The sequence below is a fragment of the Trachemys scripta genome, chromosome 7 (genome assembly GCF_013100865.1).
Source record: "Trachemys scripta elegans isolate TJP31775 chromosome 7, CAS_Tse_1.0, whole genome shotgun sequence".
Lineage (NCBI taxonomy): Eukaryota > Metazoa > Chordata > Testudines > Emydidae > Trachemys > Trachemys scripta.
The window spans coordinates 108,165,992-108,189,030 of NC_048304.1; the positions used below are offsets into that span (position 1 = coordinate 108,165,992).

The 23,039-nt window shown below is 42.3% G+C and overlaps 1 protein-coding gene across 1 annotated transcript in view; it reads right to left on the bottom strand.

The window, feature by feature from the left end:
- The window catches only part of BTBD16 (BTB domain containing 16), a 46,136-nt gene that overhangs the window by 11,192 nt on the left and 11,905 nt on the right, over positions 1 to 23,039 (bottom strand). Inside the window, exons 3-5 of the mRNA XM_034776871.1 lie at positions 17,632 to 17,718; positions 16,388 to 16,518; positions 14,198 to 14,317 (exon numbers count right to left, since the gene is read on the bottom strand). Of these exons, the coding sequence (XP_034632762.1) occupies positions 14,198 to 14,317; positions 16,388 to 16,518; positions 17,632 to 17,718 (338 nt within the window). The remainder of the gene's footprint in view (positions 1 to 14,197; positions 14,318 to 16,387; positions 16,519 to 17,631; positions 17,719 to 23,039) is intronic.

A 23,039-nucleotide genomic window follows, 5' to 3' on the forward strand; every position in this document is an offset into this window, starting at 1 on the left:
CTAGGGCACGTTCATACAACATTTTCTATGCGACTTAAAAACTCTGTTTGCAAATGAAACTTCTTGGGGCCAATGCTGGCCCCCGCTGCAGCCCCTATTAACCACTCTGAGGGCACAGAAGGACCATTAATCAGTCTCAAGGGGCTGAGGGAGGATTCCCTCAGCACAAGAGCAGCACAGACCCAACGTAAATGGCCCTGCACTGTCCTCTTCATAACCCCCAGTGTTATGCTGAGAGCCACAAGATATATATATATATATATAATGTCTAACAACTTATGTTATGTAATGATTAATAGGAATTAGGCACTTCAAGATAAATTCCTTGCCAAGCTGGAAGAATACAGTCCTATGCAGACTGTATCCTAAACAAAGTTGCCAAGTGTTCACTAATTTACCCACATCACTTAGATGGTATTTGATAAGACAAAATGCCTTTCCCCTTATATTTCCTTTTATGAGTTGTTGCAGTTGCAAACAGTGTCCTTCAGACCTGCAGTTGCATTCTTTGCAATGCTGACGGTTAGACTGCCGAAGCAAATCAACATCTGGCAAGGGGAAAAGGCTCTTTCTTATGTAATTCACATTTCCACAGATTGCTCTCCATTGACATATTTGACAGCAGTCTAACCTTCAGCATTGCAAAGAATGCAACTGCAGGGGAAGGATTCTCCTTTCTGCTATAACTCCTTAAACTTTGTGGCAGCATAAGGGGTCTAGAAAAGCCCTGGATTCCATTTGGGAAGAATAATTCTAGGTTTATTTACTAGGCCTCCTCCACACACCGCAGGGCCAAGAGGAGGTGTGGCCAGGGGTACTGGAATAATTTTTATAGTGGGGGTGCTGAGAGCCATTGAACCAAACTCTAAATCCAGTATATAATGGAAACCACTTCAAGCCAGGGGTGCTGCAGCCTTAGTTCCAGCACCTATGGGCCCGGCGATAACAAATGCTGCTACATTGATTCTGGCCACTGGCAGTATGGTTTGGGCTGCCTAACCTACTGTGGAGACAAAAGGGGTCAAGCTTAGGGAAAATGAGCAGAAGAATCTGCCAATTAAAGCAAACTCCCTTCCTGCACCTGGAATGGAACCCAAGATTCCTGAGTCTCACCATTGCTTTGCTGTCAGCAAATATCTATGAAACTCACTGGCAAAGTGTCCTATTCTGCTCTAGTTGTAGTTCATATGCAGGATGACAACCTACTACTGGTATCAGTTACTCCATTAGCTCAAGTAGCAGAGGTCAGTGTGGTAGATCTAAAGGTTCCAACCATGCTGATGAACCATGTGGGGGTCAATATGATGCCACATGATGGAATTTCTGGGGGGATTTTCAGGTTGCTTAAAAAAATTATGAAATTACACACAAAAACCTATGTTAAAGTTAGCGTTGCAAAGTGAAGCACTCAAAAGTCAGGAAATGCCAGGATTAAGGTTGCCTGTGCAACCTTAATCTGGCCCCTTGTGAATATGCATTCAGATACAGTCATTAATCACATGATCATATACTTTTTTTTTCTACAGGACTCCTGACTCATACAGTGCAGAGGATGAACCTGCTTTGGAATGAATAATGGTTGGGTAATAAAGGAGACTGTAGGACCCCTTCATCATTGGTGGAGAAGTTGGATATTGTGTTGTGAATCAGGCAGGGGACTGCAGGAAGAAAAGGGATAATCTCATGCTTAAAGAAGTTGAATGTTGTCCTGGAGAAATGGATGTATCCTACCTCTGTCACAGAATTCCTGTGTGATGCTAGGCAAGTTGGTTACACCAAACTTTTCACTTTTTTGAGTAGCTGACTTGATATCCTAGGATTTGATTTGCAGAAGTCCTGACCACTCACAACGGCAACTGAAGTAAATGGAAGCTATGTTTTGAACATATAAATGGTTATAAAAGGCAGAGTAATCTGAAAAGCCCTTGAGGAATAAAGCCCATGACAAAGTTAATCATTCTGTTTTCAGCACACGATTTGGATCGTGTGCAGTAAATAAAGCCTGGGGCCACACAGTAAACAATGCAGATAAAGCAAAAAAAATTGTATACTTGATCACTAAGAGAGGACCATCCATTCTGTGCATTGAATGAGGCATGGGCCTTGTGGAAAAGATAGTATGTGATCTTGTAATTAAAGATGATCATATTGCATAAGGGGGTGAAATTGAGATGGAAGACAACTTTAATTCTTTCATTTCCTAACTCGAGTGCTTGACTTTAAAACAACATTAAGTACTCCTGGGCTAAGTTCCCTACGCTGCGCGGCCATGCAGCAGCCTATTTAGCACTGTGGGGGTGCTAAGGGAACCCGCCTAGGGACCTGCCACGTCTGGGGGAGGGACACCCCTCTCCCCAACCTAGCCCAGCCCCCAACCTGCTGCGGCCGGGTGGCACGGACCCAGCCATGGCCGGGGCGCCTGGACCCAGTGGCGGGGCGGCCCAGTCTGGCCCGGACCCAGGCATGGCTGGGGTGGGGTGGGGTGGCCCGACCTGTGTCAGGGGCCTCACAGCCTGTCTGGACCCCACTGCAACGGGGTACCCCTCCCCCTACCCGAACTCAGCTCCCCTAACCCAGTAGTGCAGAATTCCCCCAGGAGTAATAAGGTTACAATAGGATTTTTTTGTGTGTAATATAATATCTAAAGCGTCCAGTGCTGCATTTTTAGCAAACCTGCTTATAATCAACAATTGGCTTTACGAAAGGAAACCAAATGTGAAAATTCTGTATTTTTCCCAGTTTTCACAGGGGACAGAAAGTCAGAGTACAGCAGCAAATGTATATGCGTTTATATATATTACTAATGCTCTGAAAAGGAAGTGGAAGGTCGTAAGGCTTTGTTCAGGAGTGAGGCAGAGAAGTCAGATTTCATTTCCTGAAAAATCACTTGCACAAGCTATATATAGTTTTGCTCCTAAAGCATGGTTGAATAGTTTATAATTTTACAGTATATTCTAGAGCTGGGTGAAATATCTGATGCAAAATGTAAAAGATGTAAAATGGGCTTGCTTTTGATTTAATGAAGCTCCCTTACCCACGTAGAGCAGATCCTCAGAGTAGCTGAGCTGTGCTCAGCACAGCATCTGCGGGTGGGGAACAACGGACATTTAAAGTTACCCCTGCAATCTCCCATTTGAGGGGATGCAGCCTCAGGACTGGTTCTCACTTATGCTGGCTATTAGTAACACCTAAGCGTCTTGTGCTGTGGGGATAACCCCTACCATGTCCTCCATATTGAGGGGGTGGTGGAGGACCAACTATGCTGCACCGTGGGGAATTCCTGGCTGTCATATTAGGGCACAAAAATTATTGAAATTGGGCACAAAATATTTTGCATTATCTGATTATCAGCAAATTATAAACCGTGAATTTGAAATGTGAGTTTTGAACTGGAATTATGCATGTGGCTGAAGTCACAAGGTATTCCTTCTATTTTCTGATTGGCTGAGTCATCCCATGTGCTGAGAAGCCCATTTTGATTTTTCTCAGCAGGAGGGGCTGCAATGTGTGTGTTTTTGACATACTAGTGAGAAAAAATGAGCATGTTTTCCATAGGCCTGAACAATGAGATCACAAGGTCTTGTGGTCTGTATCCCAAAATTTCTTCAGTTGGCTGCAGTAGTAGGGAGAAACTCTGTGCTGTTTCCTGCTGTAATCCTTGGTGGCAGACCACTTATTTCCTCTCCACCAAAGCCCATTCTGGAGTGAGGGGCAGCAGACCTAACACACAGAAGAGACCCTGCTATCTGCTAAAATCACCAGAGATGGAAGAAGGTAAGAAGGCAACACAAAGTAAGAAAACAGGAGCTGAGTTGTGAAGGGATGGGGGAAGGGTGCTAAAATGCTGGCATAGAATCATAGAAGATAAGGGTTGGAAGAGACCTTAGGAGGTCATCTAGTCCAACCCCCTGCTCAAAGCAGGACTGACCCCAAACTAAATCATCCCAGCCAGGGCTTTGTTAAGCCAGGCCTTAACAACCTCTAAGGATGGAGATTTCATAACCTCCCTAGGTTACCCATTCCAGTACTTCACCACCCTCCTAGTGAAATAGTTTTTCCTAATATCCAACCTAGACCTCCCCCACTGAAACTTGAGACCATTGCTCCTTGTTCTGCTATCTGCCACCACTTTAAACAGCCTAGCTCCATCCTCTTTGGAACCCCCCTTTAGATAGTTGAAGGCTGCTATCAAATCCCCCCTCACTCTTCTCTTCTGCAGACTAAATAACTCCAGTTCCCTCAGCCTCTCCTCGTAAGTCATTTTCCCCAGCCCCCTAATCATTTTTGTTGCCCTCCGCTGGACTCTCTCCAATTTGTCCACATCCTTTTTGTAGTGGGGGGACCAAAACTGGATGCAGTACTCCAGATGTGGCCTCACTAGTGCTGAATAGAGGGGAATAATCACTTCCCTCAATCTGCCGGCAACGCTCCTACTAATGCAGCCCAATATGCCGTTAGCCTTCTTGGCAACAAGGGCACACTGTTGACTCATATCCAGCTTCTCGTCCACTGTAATCCCAAAGTCCTTTTCTGCAGAACTGCCGCTTAGCCAGTCAGTCCCAGCCTGTAGCAGTGCATGGGATTCTTCTATCCTATGTGCAGGACTCTGCACTTGTCCTTGTTGAACTTAATCAGATTTCTTTTGGCCCAATTCTCCAATTTGTCTAGGTCACTCTGGACCCTATCCCTACCCTCCAGCGTATCTTCCTCTCCCCTCAGCTTAGAGTCTTCTGCAGACTTGCTGAGGGTGCAATCCATCCCATCATCCAGATCATTAATGAAAATGTTGAACAAAACCGGCCCCAAGACCAACCCCCGGGGCACTCCACTTGATATCGGCTGCCAACTAGACATTGAGCCGTTGATCACTACCCATTGAGCCTGACAATCTAGCCAGCTTTCTATCCACCCTATAGTCCATTCATCCAATCCATACTTTTTTAATTGGCTGGCAAGCATACTGTGGGAGACCATATCAAAAGCTTTGTTAAAGTCAAGATATATCATGTCCACCACTTTCCTCATATCCACAGAGCCAGTTATCTCATCATAGAAGGCAATCAGATTGGTCAGGCATGACTTGCCCTTGGTGAATCCATATTGACTGTTCCTGATTACCTTCCTCTCCTCCAACTGCTTCAAAATGGATTCCTTGAGGACCTGCTCCATGATTTTTCCGGGGACTGAGGTGAGGCTGACCGGTCTGTAGTTCCCCGGATTCTCCTTCTTCCCTTTTTTAAAGATGGGCACTATATTTGCCTTTTTCCAGTTGTCCAAGACCTCCCCCAATTGCCAGGTGTTTTCAAAGATAATGACCAATGACTCTACAATCACAGCCAACTCCCTCAGCACCCTCGGATCCATTAGATCCGGATCCATGGACTTGTGCATGTCCAGCTTTTCTAAATAGTCCTTAACCTGTTCTTTCACCACTGAGGGCTGTTCACCTCCTCCCCATACTGTGCTGCCCAGTGCAGCAGTCTGGGAGCTGACCTTGTCTGAGAACACCAAGGCAAAAAAAGCATTGAGAACTTCAGCTTTTTCCACATCATCTGTCACTAGGTTGCCTCCCCCATTCAGTAAGGATCCCACACTTTCCATGACCACCTTCTTGTTGCTAACATACCTGTAGAAACCCTTCTTGTTACCCTTCACATCTCTTGCTAGCTGCAATTCTAATTGTGCTTTGGCCACCCCTGCATGCTCAAGAAATATTTTTGATACTCCTCCCTAGTCATCTGTTCAAGTTTCTACTTGTAAGCTTCCTTTTTGTGTTTAAGCTCACCGAAGATTTCTCTGTTAAGCCAAGCTGGTCGCCTGTCAGCTTTGCTATTCTTTCTGCACATCAGGATGGTTCGTTCCTACACCATCAATAAGGCTTCTTTAAAATACAGCCAGCTCTCCTGGACTCCTTTCCCCCTCATATTAGCCTCCCAAGGAATCCTGCTCATCAGTTCCCTGAGGGAGTCAAAGTCTGCTTTTCTGAAGTCCAAGGTCCACAGTCTGCTGCTCTCCTTTCCTCCTTTTGTCAGGATCCTGAACTCGACCATTTCATGGTCACTGCTGCCCAGGTTGCCACCCACTTCTACTTCTCCTACCAATTCTTCCCTGTTTGTGAGCAGCAGGTCAAGAGGAGCATGGCCCCTAGTTGGTTCCTCTAGCACTTGCACCAGGAAGTTGTCCCCAGTACTCTCCAAAAACTTCCTGTATTATCTGTACACTGCTGTATTGCTCTCCCAGTAGATGTCAGGGTGATTGAAGTCCCCCATGAGAACCAGGGCCTGTGATCTGGAAACTTCTGTTAGTTGTCCGAAGAAAGCCTCGTCTAACTCATCCTCCTGGCCTGGTGGTCTACAGCAGATGCCCACCACCACATCACCCTTGTTGCTCTCGCCTCTAAACTTAATCCAAAGATACTCAACAGGCTTTTCTCCAGCTTCATACTGGAGCTCTGAGCAATCATACCGTTCCCTTACATACAGTGCAACTCCTTCACCTTTTCTCCCCCACCTGTCCTTCCTGAACAGTTTATACCCTGCATGACAGTGCTCCAGTCATGTGAGTTACCCCACCAAGTCTCTGTTATTCCAATCACATCATAGCTATTATCTTTGGAAAATCATGGGAGATGGGAGAGATTCCAGAAGACTGGAAAAGGGCAAATATAGTGCCCATCTATAAAAAGGGAAATAAAAACAATCCAGGAAACTACAGACCAGTTAGTTTAACTTTTGTGCCAGGGAAGATAATGGAGCAAGTAATTAAGGAAATCATCTGCAAACACTTGGAAGGTGGTAAGGTGATAGGGAACAGCCAGCATGGATTTGTAAAGAACAAATCATGTCAAACCAATCTGATAGCTTTCTTCGATAGGATAACGAGTCTTGTGGATAAGGGAGAAGCTGTGGATGTGGTATACCTAGACTTTAGTAAGGCATTTGATACGGTCTCGCATGATATTCTTATCGATAAACTAGGCAAATACAATTTAGATGGGGCTACTATAAGGTGGGTGCATAACTGGCTGGATAACCATACTCAGAGAGTTGTTATTAATGGTTCCCAATCCTGCTGGAAAGACATAACGAGTGGGATTCCGCAGGAGTCTGTTTTGGGACCGGCTCTGTTCAATATCTTCATTAACGACTTAGATATTGGCATAGAAAGTACGCTTATTAAGTTTGCGGATGATACCAAACTGGGAGGGATTGCAACTGCTTTGGAGGACAGGGTCATAATTCAAAAGGATCTGGACAAATTGGAGAAATGGTCTGAGGTAAACAGGATGAAGTTTATCAAAGACAAATGCAAAGTGCTCCACTTAGGAAGGAAAAATCAGTTTCACATATACAGAATGGGAAGAGACTGTCTAGGAAGGAGTACGGCAGAAAGGGATCTAGGGATTATAGTGGACCACAAGCTAAATATGAGTCAACAGTGTGATGCTGTTGCAAAAAAAGCAAACATGATTCTGGGATGTATTAACAGGTGTGTTGTGAGCAAGACATGAGAAGTCATTCTTCCGCTCTACTCTGCTCTGGTTAGGCCTCAGCTGCAGTATTGTGTCCAGTTCTGGGCACCGCATTTCAAGAAAGATGTGGAGAAATTGGAAAGGGTCCAGAGAAGAGCAACAAGAATGATTAAAGGTCTTGAGAACATGACCTATGAAGGAAGGCTGAAAGAATTGGGTTTGTTTAGTTTGGAAAAGAGAAGACTGAGAGGGGACATGATAGCAGTTTTCAGGTATCTAAAAGGGTGTCATAAGGAGGAGGGAGAAAACTTGTTCACCTTAGCCTCTAAGGATAGAACAAGAAGCAATGGGCTTAAACTGCAGCAAGGGAGGTTTAGATTGGACATTAGGAAAAAGTTCCTAACTGTCAGGGTGGTTAAACACTGGAATAAATTGCCTAGGGAGGTTGTGGAATCTCCATCTCTGGAGATATTTAAGAGTAGGTTAGATAAATGTCTATCAGGGATGGTCTAGACAATATTTGGTCCTGCCATGCGGGCAGGGGACTGGACTCGATGACCTCTCGAGGTCCCTTTCAGTCCTAGAATCTATGAATAGTTCCTTGACCGTGCCAGGACTTCCAGTTCTTCCTGCTTGTTTCCCAGGCTTCTTGCATTCGTGTACAGGCACCTACGATAACTAGCCGATTGCCCTATTTTCTCAGTATGAATCAGGAGGCCTGTGTGCTAACAATTGATAAATGGTCAGTGGTGACCACTGTGCATATGTGCAAGTGACCATTGAAACAGCTTTGGGGAGGAAACTTGGGGAGAAAAAAAGTAACTATATGGGTGTAAAATCTTTTTTCTTTCTTGCCAACAATGTATAAAAGATTTTTTCAAATATTTTACCAGCTCTGTTCTTGGTTTCAAAAGTATGAAGTGTTGGGTGTACTGGGCTTTTCACATCCTCATATTACAAAGGGAAAAATAAAAACTACCCCAAAGCCTCAAAAGAAAACTAAACCAAATAGTGAAAATTTTCACTAAAAAATCCATGACTTCAGCAGTCTTAATCAATCTTAACTTCCTCTCACGGAGATAAAGCTTGTTCTTTACATGTGCTCTGATACTATGGTGATGGACATCCCAGAAATATTTTAGATAGATGGATGGGAGTTTTGTCATTCCTTTCAATGGGATCAAGATTGTACCCTTAAGGTTTGATTCTCCACTACATCATACCATAAATAGGCAGTCGTGCACATGCCTAGTTGCTGTAAAGTGAACATTAAAACTTTCCCCTACTGACGTGAACTAGTTCTACACATCTAAGGAGAGTCTCCTATTGTTCAAAGTACTTGCAGTCCCACTTGCTGAGAGCCAAAGCACAAGTTCCAAAAAAGACATGGCCTATCTAAAACTGGGTGTTAGTAGACATAGTTCTTATACTAATTGCACATACCCTATAGTTGACCCCAAGCATTCAAAAATCATGAGTCAGGCCCCCAAACTCATGAGATTGTCTTCAAAATCAGGAGAGTTAACAAAAATAATTTGGGAGTTCTTTGTATTTACCTTCGGTTTTCTGAGCCTTAGGGTACACTTGGTTCAGGTTTTCAGGCTCTTCTCTGTAATCATGAGGGCTAACGAACTTAACTTTCTCTCTTTTTTTTTTTTTTTTTTTAAGAATGAGATTCTCACATCACTTGCCTTTAGGAGCTAGGGCTTTAACCACATATCAAATATTGTGAGATGTACAATAAAGTTGTGAGACCTAGCAACAACAGATATATATTGCTAAATCCTGCCCTATGTTGTGTATCCTCTTCCTTCCTTGTCTATGTGTGCAATAGCATAGCCAAGATAAATCTTCTACCCTTCTCTTGAAAACAAAGCTTGCAATTACCAGCGTGGCCTCAGAGGACTGAATCAGAAATTCCAACTGTAATTTAAAAAATATATATATCTTCAAACCCAGTTTATGATGGGAAATATTACTTAATCTTTTGAACTTATAGGATGACTGGGATAAAAACATTGTTCAAATTTCCCTTTCCTCAAGAGGAAGCATTTTTTAATGACAATTTTAGTTTTTCCTTTTTTGTATGTAAAAACACCCCAAACCACTGTTGCATATAATTTAATTCTGGGAAATTGACTTCTCTCTTTCCCTCCTTACCCCCTGCCCCGAGGTGACTGCTGCCATGAGAGAGACTTTTTGGGCTCAGATGTGTCATGCATCCTGCAGTAATTAATAAAATCACTGGCTTTTTCCTAAACATCTGGCAAGGAGTCCTTGCACAGGTTAAGAGCTGTCTACACTTATTCTAGTTCAAAATTAATAAATCTGAAGGATTTAAAAAGCTATCCATCATTTTCTAATTTGTTTTTATTGGCTAAAGTGCTAGAGCGAGTTCTATCCAAACAAATTTGGCAGAAGCATCTGTTTCATAATAGAATAAAATGTCAACATCTCATTTTAGAAAATGACTTTCAAGTGGTGTAGACAACACATTCAGGATTGGATTCTGATCTCACTTTCACTGGCATAAATACAAAGAATGATCCATTGGTTCTATCTATGGAGTTACTCCTGATTTATACGACAGTAAATGAGATTGGCACAAGGCTCTTAGTTTTATCCACTGTGTTGTTTCCCCTACTGTACCTGTTGTGGTGCTCACTGTATCCATAGATTGAACACATGGGGATAGATCCTTAGCTGGTGTAGCAGCATATAAATAAATGGAGGTACACTAATTTACTCTAGATTAAGTGCTAGCTCTTCAAGCCAAAAATGCTTTAATATATGGAGACAGGAATATTCAATATGATGTTTAAACTTTGTTTTGATCATTGTTAAGGCTCTTCTTCAACTGTCCAGTGAGCAGTGCTGCCTCGCCTGTTTTTGTGGTCTCAGTCACACAAACACATCTTCTGTTTCTTTTCCACTACATGCACCTTTAATCCTCTGTTTCCCAACAGGACAGGACATAGCACAGCTATACAGCAGCAGGAGCCTTCCAGACATCTTCTCTCCTCCACCCAAGCTAACCCTCTGAGCTTCTCCTTACTTCCTATTCCTCCCAATTACATAGGGCTAATCTTCACTGTGGACTAAATCAGTGCCACTGCAGTGGCATTGATTTAGCAGGTCTGGTGAAGACGTGATAAGTCAATGGGAGAGCCCTCTCCTGTCAACTTAATTAATCCACCTCAAGGAGAGGCAGAAGCTAAGTCAATGGGAGAACGTCTCCCATCCACATAGCGCGGTGTAGACACCACTTTAAATCACTTTAAAACTTACGTAACATAACAAGCGTAACTTACATCGTCGTACAGCATTAGTGTAGACAAGGCCATACGCTCCCCTTTACTGAGCTAATTGTCTCATTAGCCCAGCAGTTACCACCAAGTTACCACTAGAAACAATCGATTGGCTTCAATTAAGTCTGCAGCCTTCTCTGTGCTGCAGCAACTTGAGTGCCCGGGGTGCTACAGCTAGCATAGTACTGTCACAATAATACATGTCCAACATGGGCCTGATTTTAAAACCAGCATTTCATTTTGCACTTGTATCTAATTAAGGGTAGAAATTCATGGATGAAATTAATTGCGGGAGTAAATGATAGTAGTTGGGTAAGTACCTCCTGATCTGAATACATATCAGGAAACATCTGAGAGACATCATTTTTTCTTGCAATCAACTCTGCTCGTGATTCTGCAGTTATTTGTGGGTGCAAAATGGGGGTGAGTGGGTCAGTGTTATATATCAGGTCCCAGTCTAAACCTGGGCTGCCTTGAACAGATGGGGAACAGTTGTGGAAACTATAATGCTGATCCTGCAAAGAGATGCACATCATAACTTCATAGAGTCCCACTGACTTCAGTGGAAGTTTATATTTACAAAGGATGTGGTGAACTGGAACCTATATAAATATGTGCATAACAATGTCTAGAATATCTGTACCTACCACTATCAATGGAAACTATAATAAAGCACCTTCCAATTACTACAGTAAATACCCCCTAAAAACCACGGCAATGTGAAAGGTTTTACATATTGCTCTTCTCGTCCGTCTGCTATTCTTAGCCTTTTTTTTTTTTTTTTGGCCCAAGCATGTTTTTCCACTGTCTTGTGATATAAGTCTCCTTGTTGCGTCTCGGTTTTTGACTCCTGTTGTTGCATTAGGGTTTGGTTGCAAAGTCTGGCCACATTCGATCTTCCCGCGATCTGGAACTTGATTTTTTTATTAGAACCTAACTCTGACAGCCCTTAGTGCCAGTACTATTGTATGTGCATTATTTGATGTTAAAACTACAATAAATACATCATGTTCTCTCTCAAAATGTCAGATATCAATATGCTAGGTCAGATCATAGCATAAAAATCCAAATGCATAAAGAATGCTATGATGAGTCAGTGATTTAAATTCAAAATATACATTTAAATCCACTCAGAATACAGTTTGAGCATGAAATTAATCAAATAAATAGGCCTGATAAAATGTAAAATGATGCTCAAAGTAAAACATATGTATATATTAATGTATGTGACATAACAGAGAAAACTCTTAGCTTATTAAAAACTTCAGATTTAGCACCTTGAGTCACTTCAATCATGCATTACCCACTAATTTCTACACAAACACATCTCAGGTCAAACTAGTAAATAATGAAATCATCCACAATTTCAGCTCATTTCCTATCTCTCACTGCAAAAATGTTGATTCCAGGCATGGGAATACAACTCTGAGCCAAAGAGTAATTACTTTATGGTGTTCATGACTCATAGGAAATAATGTCTCATGAGGATCATCTTAAAAAAGAATCCTTAAGTACACTGGTTTTAAACAAGAACACAAGAAAACTAAGGAAAAAGGGTCAGGTTCTGCCCTATGCTTGTGGCCCTCACAGAATCGTCCTGTCCTAGAGGGGTTCACCACCAAGCACTGAATTGACATAATGGCTCTATACCAGACCCCCATGGAGTTTTTGATGCAGGAGGCATATCAAAGGTGGCCCAGGAGATAGGAGAGGAAGGGACATGTAGCTAGAACACACTGTGCTCCAGCTAATGGCCTCTTGAGGGCCAACACAGGCCAGAGCAAGGAAAAGCCCAGTTCAGAATTCAGGAGGACTTCCCAGACCACTTCCTACCTTGCCCTGTCTTGGACCTTTGCCTCGGTCTCTTACCCGGCTCACAGTCTATCAACTCTGCTCTCTCTATTCCTTTTCCACCAGCTCACTTCAGGGCTTCTTAGCCGGTTCTGCTATCCAGCTGGTTCTGCTGGAGGAGAGTTTTCTCCAAATCCCTCTCATGCACTGCCTGACTCAGTAGGAATCTTCCTGCTCCCTGCAGTCCTCTCCACCAGCAGCCAAAGTCCTAGGCAGACTCACTTCTTCCCTGTTTTTTTCCCAACTGCCTTAAGCTTCCCGTTTTAGACTTACCTTCCTTCGGGGATCCTCTATCTGCCCTAGTTCAACTCAGCTCCGTGACTCTGGCCAGCCTTCTGTCACTGAGTGAGAGCCAGGCACCTGCTCCCCTCCCTGGTAAGGGCCAAGCGGAGCCAGGCTCAGTCTTCTTAACTCCTCCCTCCAAACTTGACACCTACTGCAGGTGCAGCGGGGAGAGACTGATTGCGCCCACAGGTTCCCCTTAACCTCTTCAAGCCCTGTGTGGGGTTGGTACACATCATCAAACCCTCCCAACAGAAGTGTGTGGCAAAGAGATCTACTGAATAGGGCACAGAATGGGGAATCAGGAGATAAGTATATCTCTGTTGCTATCCATGGCTTGTGTGACCACAGGGAAATCTCCCCCCGTATCAGTTTTCTCATTTATAAAATGGGAATAAAGCTACTTACCCTTCTATAAAGTGCTTTGAGATTTCTACATGAAAAATGCTAATAATTATACTACATGCTGCCTGCCCTCCCTTGAAAGTCAATCTTTCAAGGGAGGGCACAGCTACTCCTGCTAGCCCCTAACGCCAGCAGGGGTGAATCTAGATCCATTAATGATATTCAATCAAAACACCAATTCAGCAAACCACAATGGTGGAAATAAACAGAGTTCCAATTTAGCTTCTAGCAGCAGTGCCACTGACAGATTGATTTCAACCGGTTTAGTTATGTATGTTTACAGCCTGTAAGTAAGTGTAACATCAGGGTTTATTACAACTGAGTTCTGATGGCAAAGAACATAAAAGCCTGGGTACGGGGAACAAAATATTAATGTGTGGCAGTTCATTCTTTAATACTAACTGCAGACTATTATACTTCATTATGAGTAGGATGTATTTAAAGAACATTTAGAGTGCCAATTACATTCCAATGCATGTTCATAATTACACTGCTTCTGTTTTCTAAATGTTATTATTTAGAATTATTACTATTGTAGCATTTATTACTTTTATAGCACCCCAAATATGATTTAAGTTACATTGTAATTAATTTTGGATCTTGAGATAATTTGCCTGTACAAGACTAGTACAGTACCATGTTTGTGATACTATGCCAAGTAAACTGCATGTATGTACTATAATTACAATATGAGAAACAAAGTTCTATCATTTTTTGTCCCAACATTTAAAGATTAATTGAAAATATGCATTCTGCAATGGATTCTTATTTATGGACTAATGCCAGGAGGCACAGGAAGTTATATTACAAAGTAATGTTTGTGTTCCACCATAATGTTGATTGAAAGGACTTCATTTTACTCAGATATTCACTCTGTTACCTGCTAAAGTACATTAGGATTGTTTCATGAGATGGTATTATCTGAACCCTTGGGTTTAGCTGTAGGTAGGTCCAACAAAGAGTTGTTTTCAGGAGGTGGAATTCATTGAATGTAAACAACCTGCCAGGAAGAAATGATATATGAACAACAGGTTGGTATGGATTGCTTGTATTGTCATCTAAGGAAAAGAATAAATGCCAGAGATTACTTAAAATTACAATGGAAGAGCATCAGGAATGGATTTATAGGTTAGGTTTCTAGAGATATTTGGAAAATAACAATACTTCACATTTAAACTGAATTTTGCAGCATAAGAATTACTGTAGATCAGTCTAATGACCCATCTGCTCCCAGTATGAAATAGTAGTCAGTGCCCAAAGCATCAAGGTAAGGCATCAGACTTAAATACTTCACTTACTGTTGGATGACATTCAACCTGGTGCAATGGGTCCATTACAGTTAAGCCTAAAGTCATCTTTCACATCTTGTCTACCAGTGGGAGGGGGGTCTCCCCTCTAGTTCCATATTGTTAGTGTGAAAGATGGTGATGGGGCCAGGCGGACTGACTGGCCATAATGCCATCACGCAGAAGGGTTGCACTATTCCAGCCTATCAAACTCACACATTTCTTGCAGGCTAAGAAAACAGAATTTGCCCCAACAGCATCCTTAGCATGCTTCCCCTCTGTAAAGCTGATTTCCTCAGGCCATAGGAAAGAAAAGTGAATTTCATTCTTTGTGTGACAGTACCATATCATGGAGTAAGGCGATTGTTGGGCAGTGGGGGGGAGGGACAGAGAAAAATTCCTTCCTCATCCCAGGATTCTGAGTTGTCCTTTTTATTCTAGAATTAAATCGCCCTAGAGCACAAGTGGGCACAAAATACCTGAGTTCCAGTTCAATGCACAGTTCAGTCAGACCCACCTATTAAAATCAAATACTTATCACATTATACTATTCACAACTGTATCCTTCCAGTTATTGGGAAATTGTTACTTTCCTGAATTATTAAGACATGTTTTCCTCCATGAAAGCAATTAGTTTCTATTTTATGCATAAAGTGCCTGTGCATTAGGGAGGGGCAGGGTGTGGTGGCAGATGATTTGAGCATTAGAAGGAAAAAAGAAATAGCTGGCTTTGTGAGGAGTCATAGCGTGAGAACTACAAAGTAACTTGCCTACTGGGCATAAGAGTATCAGATCAGATAAGGAGGACTGACAACTTGGAAGAGAGTGTAGAGAATGAGCTGCAGTTGTGTTGTGTGATAGCACCAGAGATGTAGGGAAATATAGGAGAGAGGTCTTGGAAGCTAAAGCGAGACTGGTAAGTATTGTAGGAGGAGTAAGGCTACGTATTCTGTATTTCATACACAGCACTAACTATGCATCTGGGATCCAGGTATTACAGAAAGGAGAGTTCCAAGTTACAGGGAAAGGAGAATCTTTGATTCATCATGCCACTTTCGTTATAACATGAACCTAGGGACACCAAGCTATGGAGTGATATCTTCTCATTTCACATACATAGAGCACCAAACCATCATTAGATATCCTGCGGACAGATACATGCCAGGAGATGGAAAGCTCTTTATCACATAAACCGACACTAATTTGTCCCCTATGGTGAGTAGACTATGGCATTATTTGCTTATTTTTAATTGTAAAATCATTAGATTTTATTCCTCACTTCTCTTCATAATAGCAATTACCAGGTGGGATTTTGGTCCAGAGAAACATCACACAAGGGAAATATGCCCATCTACATAAGACAGAGGAGTTCTTAGGAGCAAAGAGTTTAGCACGCCAGACTGTTCATATTCTGAACCTTTTTGCCAATCCACATGTTGTTTTGAAACGAAACTAATATTAACCTCACCAGAAGTTTTCTGTTTTACGGCCATCATAATTTTTTCTCTGACAAACACCACTACATAGCAGATATTATGTGCAACAACACAGTATTTCCAAGCCTGTAAGAATGCTTTTAAATCTGAAGGGAAGTCTTAGTTATCAACTTGAACTGCATGCTCCATAGGTATTTTCCTTTACAGGTTAGGGCAACAAAGTAATATTTATTAGAAAGGTTCACTGAGTACTTGATTCATTGTGGACAGGTATTCATTGTGGGGTGTGCATAGGGAGTAAAGAATATTTGCATGGCCAGAAAGCAATGAACAGCACATCAGTCTGACCTGGGAGATCTGAGCACTTTCTGTAGCAGTTCTTGTGGCAGTTTCCGTAGATGGATCTGAGAACTAAGCTGAGGAACAAGGTTCACCTCTAACCACCTTTCGCAGTCTGTTACCAGCGTTTCCTGTTTGTACTGATTAAGAAACACCAAAAGAGAAAATAGAAAGAAATGTATAAACCCTGGGTACCACCTGGTGGTCAAAACTGGTAGTATTCAAGCTCATACACAGAGCTAACCAAAGGATTAGGATAAAATACAGTTTTTCACTGACATGTTAATTCTTCAACTATACGTCTGTATATCACCATGCATTCAATTAATGTTATCTTACACTTTTTTTTTACCATATTGCTCATAATTATTAGGATCTGCCCTGTTTCAAATTGTTTTAAAAGTTCAAAAGCCAAAGAAAAATCATCCTTTTGGGAAAAAAATTCCATTGCCCCGATCATGTTGTTCATTGGAATATTAAAATATTAATTATATTCACGGAGGGATAGTTCAGTGGTTTGAGCACTGGCCTGCTAAACCCAGGGTTGTGAGTTCAATCCTTGAGGGGGCCACTTAGGGATCTGGGGCAAAATCAGTACTTGGTCCTGCTAGTGAAGGCAGGGGGCTGGACTTGATGACCTTTCAGGGTCCCTTCCAGCTCTATGAGATAGGTATATCTCCATATAATTAGTTGGTGAACTACTCAACATTAACGTTTAGATCCAACCACCTAAACTAGGTGTTCTATTTCATATCCTAATTCCCACAGACTGTTGGTAGCGATGTAATGTATTATAAATGTAAATAAATACCCAATATGGTGTTACAAACAAGTCAGCATACCTGAAAGAATTTACTAATAGGAATCTAGAAACTTTAAGACAGTTTGAACTTTCTGTGGAGGTCTAAGGCTAGGTCTACACTACCTGCCTGAATCGGCAGGTAGAAATCGATCTCTCGGAGATCGAATTATTGCGTCTCGTCAGGACGTGACAATCGATCCCCGAATCGACGCTCTTACTCCGCCAGCGGAGGTGGGAGTAAGCGCCGTCGATGGGGAGCCGCGGAGGTTGATTTTGCCGCCATCCTCACAGCGGGGTAAGTCAGCTCCGATTGGTTGAATTCAGCTACGCTATTCGCGTAGCTGAATTTGCGTATCTTAAATCGACCCCCCCTGTAGTGAAGACCTGCCCTAAGATATAACTTGAAGCAACCTTGCTTCTCAAGTGAACTTCAACAGCATTTCTAGCTCACCTTGCAAGCAGCGCAATAATAGCTACAGACATTGGCTGAGCAAATTCCACTCTTCATAATAGACACACACCTAGCACAAAGAAATAACTAGTTTTAAAAGCAAAATATAAAATATTACAGCATTAAAAAAAACAGGAGAGTATGGTTTACTGGTTAAAGCACTGACCAGGAAAAATACACTCCAGTTACTCCTGATTGGGCCACTAAGTTGGACTGTAACATTAGAGGACTTACTTAACCTTTCTGTGCCTTGGTTTAATCATCTTACCCATCAGTTTATCATACTTTCCTATCATCCTTAACAGAAATAATTTATATGGTAAATTTAAACAGCTCTTTGCAAAACAAGTCAGAACTCGTAATGTAAGATAGACAGGAAGTTGCACACAAGACATGATATGGACAACTGTTCAGGGAAAGGAGAGCTAGGAGAGACTGTTTGTAAAATGAAGGAAGAAAGAATTCTTGGGAAAATTGGCTTAGTGAACTGAAGCGAGAAACTGTTCCAAGCACGGGAAGGGCTGCATGATAGAAGGCACAAGGCCAAGAATGCATTGTCATTTTGGATAGACTGGAATGAGGAGAGGGAAGAGAAGAAAGGAGAAGGTTACAATAGTGAAGACTAGAGGTGAGCAAAGCATTAATAAAGGTTTTTAAGATTGGGGACAGAGAGAAGAGGAGATTTTGGTGAAACTGAGGGGGAAGGAGTGACAAGACTTAGCAAGGAAGGGGAGGGATAGCTCAGTGGTTTGAGCATTGGCCTGCTAAACCCAGGGTTGTGAGTGCAATCCTTGAGAGGGCCACTTAGGGATCTGGGGCAAAATCAGTACTTGGTCCTGCCTACTGAAGGCAGGGGGCTGGACTCAATGACCTTTCAGGGTCCCTTCCAGTTCTATGAGATAGGTATATCTCCATATATTTTTTATTTTAAGGAACTGCACAAGGGGAAAGGAAGAGTCAAAGGATGTACTAGAGTTATGATCTGAGCTACAATGATGATAGTGGAGTCATCAGTTGTTACAGAGAAGGACGCAGAGCAGTGGGTTAAGGAGGAAAAGGGAGAAGTTATTTTGGAAAGACTGAGTTGGAGACGTAGTATATAGAATATATGTAAAATGCTTTAATAAGTACCCATTTTACAAAGTAGTTTTATATGCATAAGACTAAGTCCGGAGCCCAATGAAAACACTCTAAAAATTCCAGTTGATTTCTGTGTCACTGGGATTTATACCAGGTAGAAAAATGCATTTGCAGTATATTAATAACCTAAATTGTTCTGTTTGGTTGGGCAATCAGAGTTCATCACTGGTAGTGTGAGTATGTCTCTAAGTATGTCTTCACTGCAAGGTTTAGTTTTAATCTAGCTAGCACAGGTAATAATAGCGGACACATGGTGGCATGGGCTTCAGCACTGGCTAGCAATCAGAGTAAAAGCCCCCTGGATATGTATTAATGCAGTTAGTACATGCTGAAACCCATGCCACATGAGACTGAAGCGAGCACATTTATGCCTATCTATTAAATTGCAGTGACATACACACACACACACTCTACCAGTGATGGACTGTAATTGACCCAACCAAACAGAACAATCAGAATCCAACACTGGTAGCGTGTGAATGTCTCTGCGGATATTATACTAGTGTAAATGGCAGATTCTCTGTAACCTGAAGTCTTTAAATCATGATTTGAGGACTTCAGTAACTGAGTCAGAGGTTATGGGTCTATTACAGGAGTGAGTGGATGAGGATCCGTGGCTTGCAATGTGCAAGAGGTCAGACTAGATGATCATGATGGTCCCTTGTGACCTTAGAGTCTATAAGTCTATGAGGCATATCCGTGCTAGCTTTGATCTAATATGACTTTTACTCTAGTTGCTAGCCTGTGCTAAAGCCCATGCCACCATGTGTACATTACTGTTATTACCTGTGCTAGCTACGTTAAAGCTAACATGAGTATACCTATCCATGCTACAATCACACCTTCACTTGCAGTGAAGACATAGAGAGATGTCCCCCCACAGAGAGGGGCTGTGATTGGTCCAACCAAACACAACAATGAGAGTCCATCACTGGTAGTGTGTGTACATCTCTGAGGATACATCTTCACTGCAAGTGAAGATGTGATTATAGCACAGGTAGGCATACCCCGCTAGCTCTAATCTAGCTATCCTGGGAAACAATAGTAATGTACATGTGGTTGGGTCTCAGCATGTACTAGCCACTTAAGTACATACCAAGGCTAACATGTAGTATGCCTATTCATGTTACAATCACACCTTCACTTGTAGTATAGACATACCCTGTGTGCTTGTAAGCATATTTTTCTCTCAGAGGAATAACTGATTCTTGTTTTTCACTTGTAAATATTCATCTCAACATAAAAGTGCCTCCAGTATTTCTCCCAATAAGCTTCCCCTTTCTATTTCTTTAGAGAACTTATGGCAGTTATGGTCTACATTAATAAAAGAAAGGCTTTCAGAAAGTAGTCACCCCCTCAGCATCTATTTCCGGACTGCCATTTGTGGGTCTGCCTTGTCCCCTCAAGGGACCAAAGCTAAATGCTGCTGAATGCTGAAATCAGTGGGACTTTAGGATGCTCAACAATTCATACAATTGGGCATCAGTTGAGTGACTTTGATATATTATTTTAAATATTAGTGTCCATCATCTCCTTTTTGTTGTACTTCTAGAATTCTGCCTCTAGCTCAGACATCTCAGGGCAAATGTTAGGGTGAATAGAGGTAGAAGAGAGGTATTAATTATCTCCTTTTTGTCTGTGAGAAATAAGTTTATCTATTCATAGCTCCTGAGGTCAAGTGCCCTTTGCCAAGAACTTCTCACTTGGCCAACTCAAGAAAAAATATTCAATTGTAAAAATATTTTCCAGTGAAATAACAAACCAATGGATGATTCACTTCAGGTCTGTGCTTCCCGTGGGTGACAACCACATATTTTTCCATCCTCTCCCCCCTAAGGATGCTCATGCAAGGCCCATGTGCCAAGAGACTAAAAATATAGCCGCTGAGAAGTAAAATAAACAGTTTGTAGAAAGTGGGCTACAAGCAGCGCAAAACACCCTTATGCCAGCAGGCTCATTGGCAGCAGTAAACAGTAGTTTTATAGTCTGCTACACAGAAGTGCAAGTGTAATTCAACTAGCATTATAAGTAGAATCTTAAGTAAAACCCATAGGGAAACTAATAGCAAACATACATGCATGATAGCAACGAACTGTGGCCCTGTCTATTCTATGCTAGCTACAACCATGTGTAAATGCTAACATGGACTAGCACGTTTAACCTGAATAGTGTGGAAAAGTATAAGAATAGTGTAGCCCAACTGTGCTACAGATATATCATTCTTAGGTAGCCTAGGCTACAGTTTTACAAAATGGCTAACACCATTTCAGCTACACACACAAAAAGAAAGACAAGCAAACACGGTTAAATTCTTAATCTAACTATTGGTTGCAAAGAATAAGAATTACAATAAACTGAAGATTTATCTAAGTAATTGGTTACATGATTTAGGGCCTGATGCAGAGTCTATTGAAATCAATAAATCTTTCCACTGATGTCACTGGGCTTTGGATCAGGTCCTTAAAGAACATCTTCCTTTTGGGGGGTAGATACAACTAATAGAAAAGACTGAAGAGAGACAGGGGATTTTCATTTGTTATTTAAGAAACTTTCACACTGGTCAAGAAGTCTCCAATGTTTGGACACAAGAATATTGGGTTCATGTTAGTCATGGATATGAAGTGCCAAGAGGGAAAAACACTGTTACAGTATTTTTCATGTTTTCTATTAATTTTTTATTCTACTCATTCCTGTGGCAAGGTTTTGATGCTTTACTGATGCAATAGAACCTACTCAGTTGTCACCCTGATATCATCCGTGTAGCTCTTTATTGGGGACTATTGCTAGGGAACAGTTCCAGCACGAAGTATTTCAAGGGTTCTGAACAATGAGCGTATGAATGACTGACACAGCTGTTGCTGCCTGCAAGCCTAGTCTCTCTGGTGGAGAGGTATAAATTGGTTTTTGCTGGCATAAATGCCCTGCTGTGTTATTCTTTGTATGCTGCTTCCCCTGCTATAAACAAGATGATTTTACCTTTCTGGGAGTTTTAATTTGTTGTTTTGCATACTGCTATTTTAAAAGCAATTCATAAACTCGTAAGAGTGAGATAGCACAGTGCATGCCCATCAGTCTCTGCTAATCAGAATGGTTACCCTAACCCAGCATTTCTCAAAGGCGGCCACCATGGCTGAATGCAGTCACCAGCGGCTTTTCTTGTGGCCATAGCCTCCTGAGTGGTGATTGGGGTGAGGGGGTGGCGGGAAGCAGTAGCCCCTCCCCTGGGGCCGCCAGCGGGGGTTGGTCCCTGCCTCTTCTGGAGCCACAAACACTGTAAGAGCAGGTGGCCAGTGTGAGTTCCCCACCTTCCTGGGGGTGGTGAGGCTTGGGCTTTGGGCTTGAGCCCTGGGGTGGTGGGTGGTAGGCTCTGGCCATGCGGCGGCGGGCTTCATCCCCCAGCCACAGGGCTTTGGGCTGTGCCCCGGGCTCATTCCCCCCATCTCATCTCCGGGCTCTGCTGCCTCCTCCAGCCCCCAGCCATGCAGCAGGACCCCAGGATCCAGCCCCAGTCTCACCTTCCACCTCGCCCCAAGCCCTGCTACCTCTTCCAGCCCCCAATCCAGTCCCACATCGCCTCTGGCCCTCCTTATCCACCGCCCCATCCAAGGGTTTAATTTGTCCCCCAGCTTGCTGGGGATGAGTAAGTCTGCTGTGAAAAGTGACATTAACACATATACAAATATCACTTTTCACAGTAGCAGACTTACTAGCTAGCAAATTTTTTTTAAAAATCAACCAAAAAAACCAAAACATGGAAAGCACATTATTTGTGTTTTTATTCTGTTTAGGTCCAGTCAAGATTAGAGACAACTGTACATTATTTTTATAATTGAGTCTGCAAAAAACCCCTACATAATTAAATTACATGGATACATGCATATGAATTTGTTTTTCCTGAAATTAATTAATTATTTTAGGAAAAAATTGCCAGAGCGGCCACCAGCAAGAGTTGGTGGCTGCACTCTGAGGCCGCCAAAAAATGTGTTGTGAGAACCCCTGCTAGCACAGTTCTGATTCTACTGACATGTGCCAATTCCAGTTACAGCAAGAGGATTTATTTGCTGTATTTTATTGTTAAGCCACTACACGGCCAAAGTTCTTCCCTACACATTGACCTTCTAGTGGAGCAAAGAATTATATTAGAAATAAAGCTCACAGGTTTTTAAATGCAAGGTACATAGGTACAGGTGAATAAATGGATTATGAGAGAACTAGGGTTACCATACGTCCGGATTTTCCCGGACATGTCCGGCTTTTGGGGGCTCAAA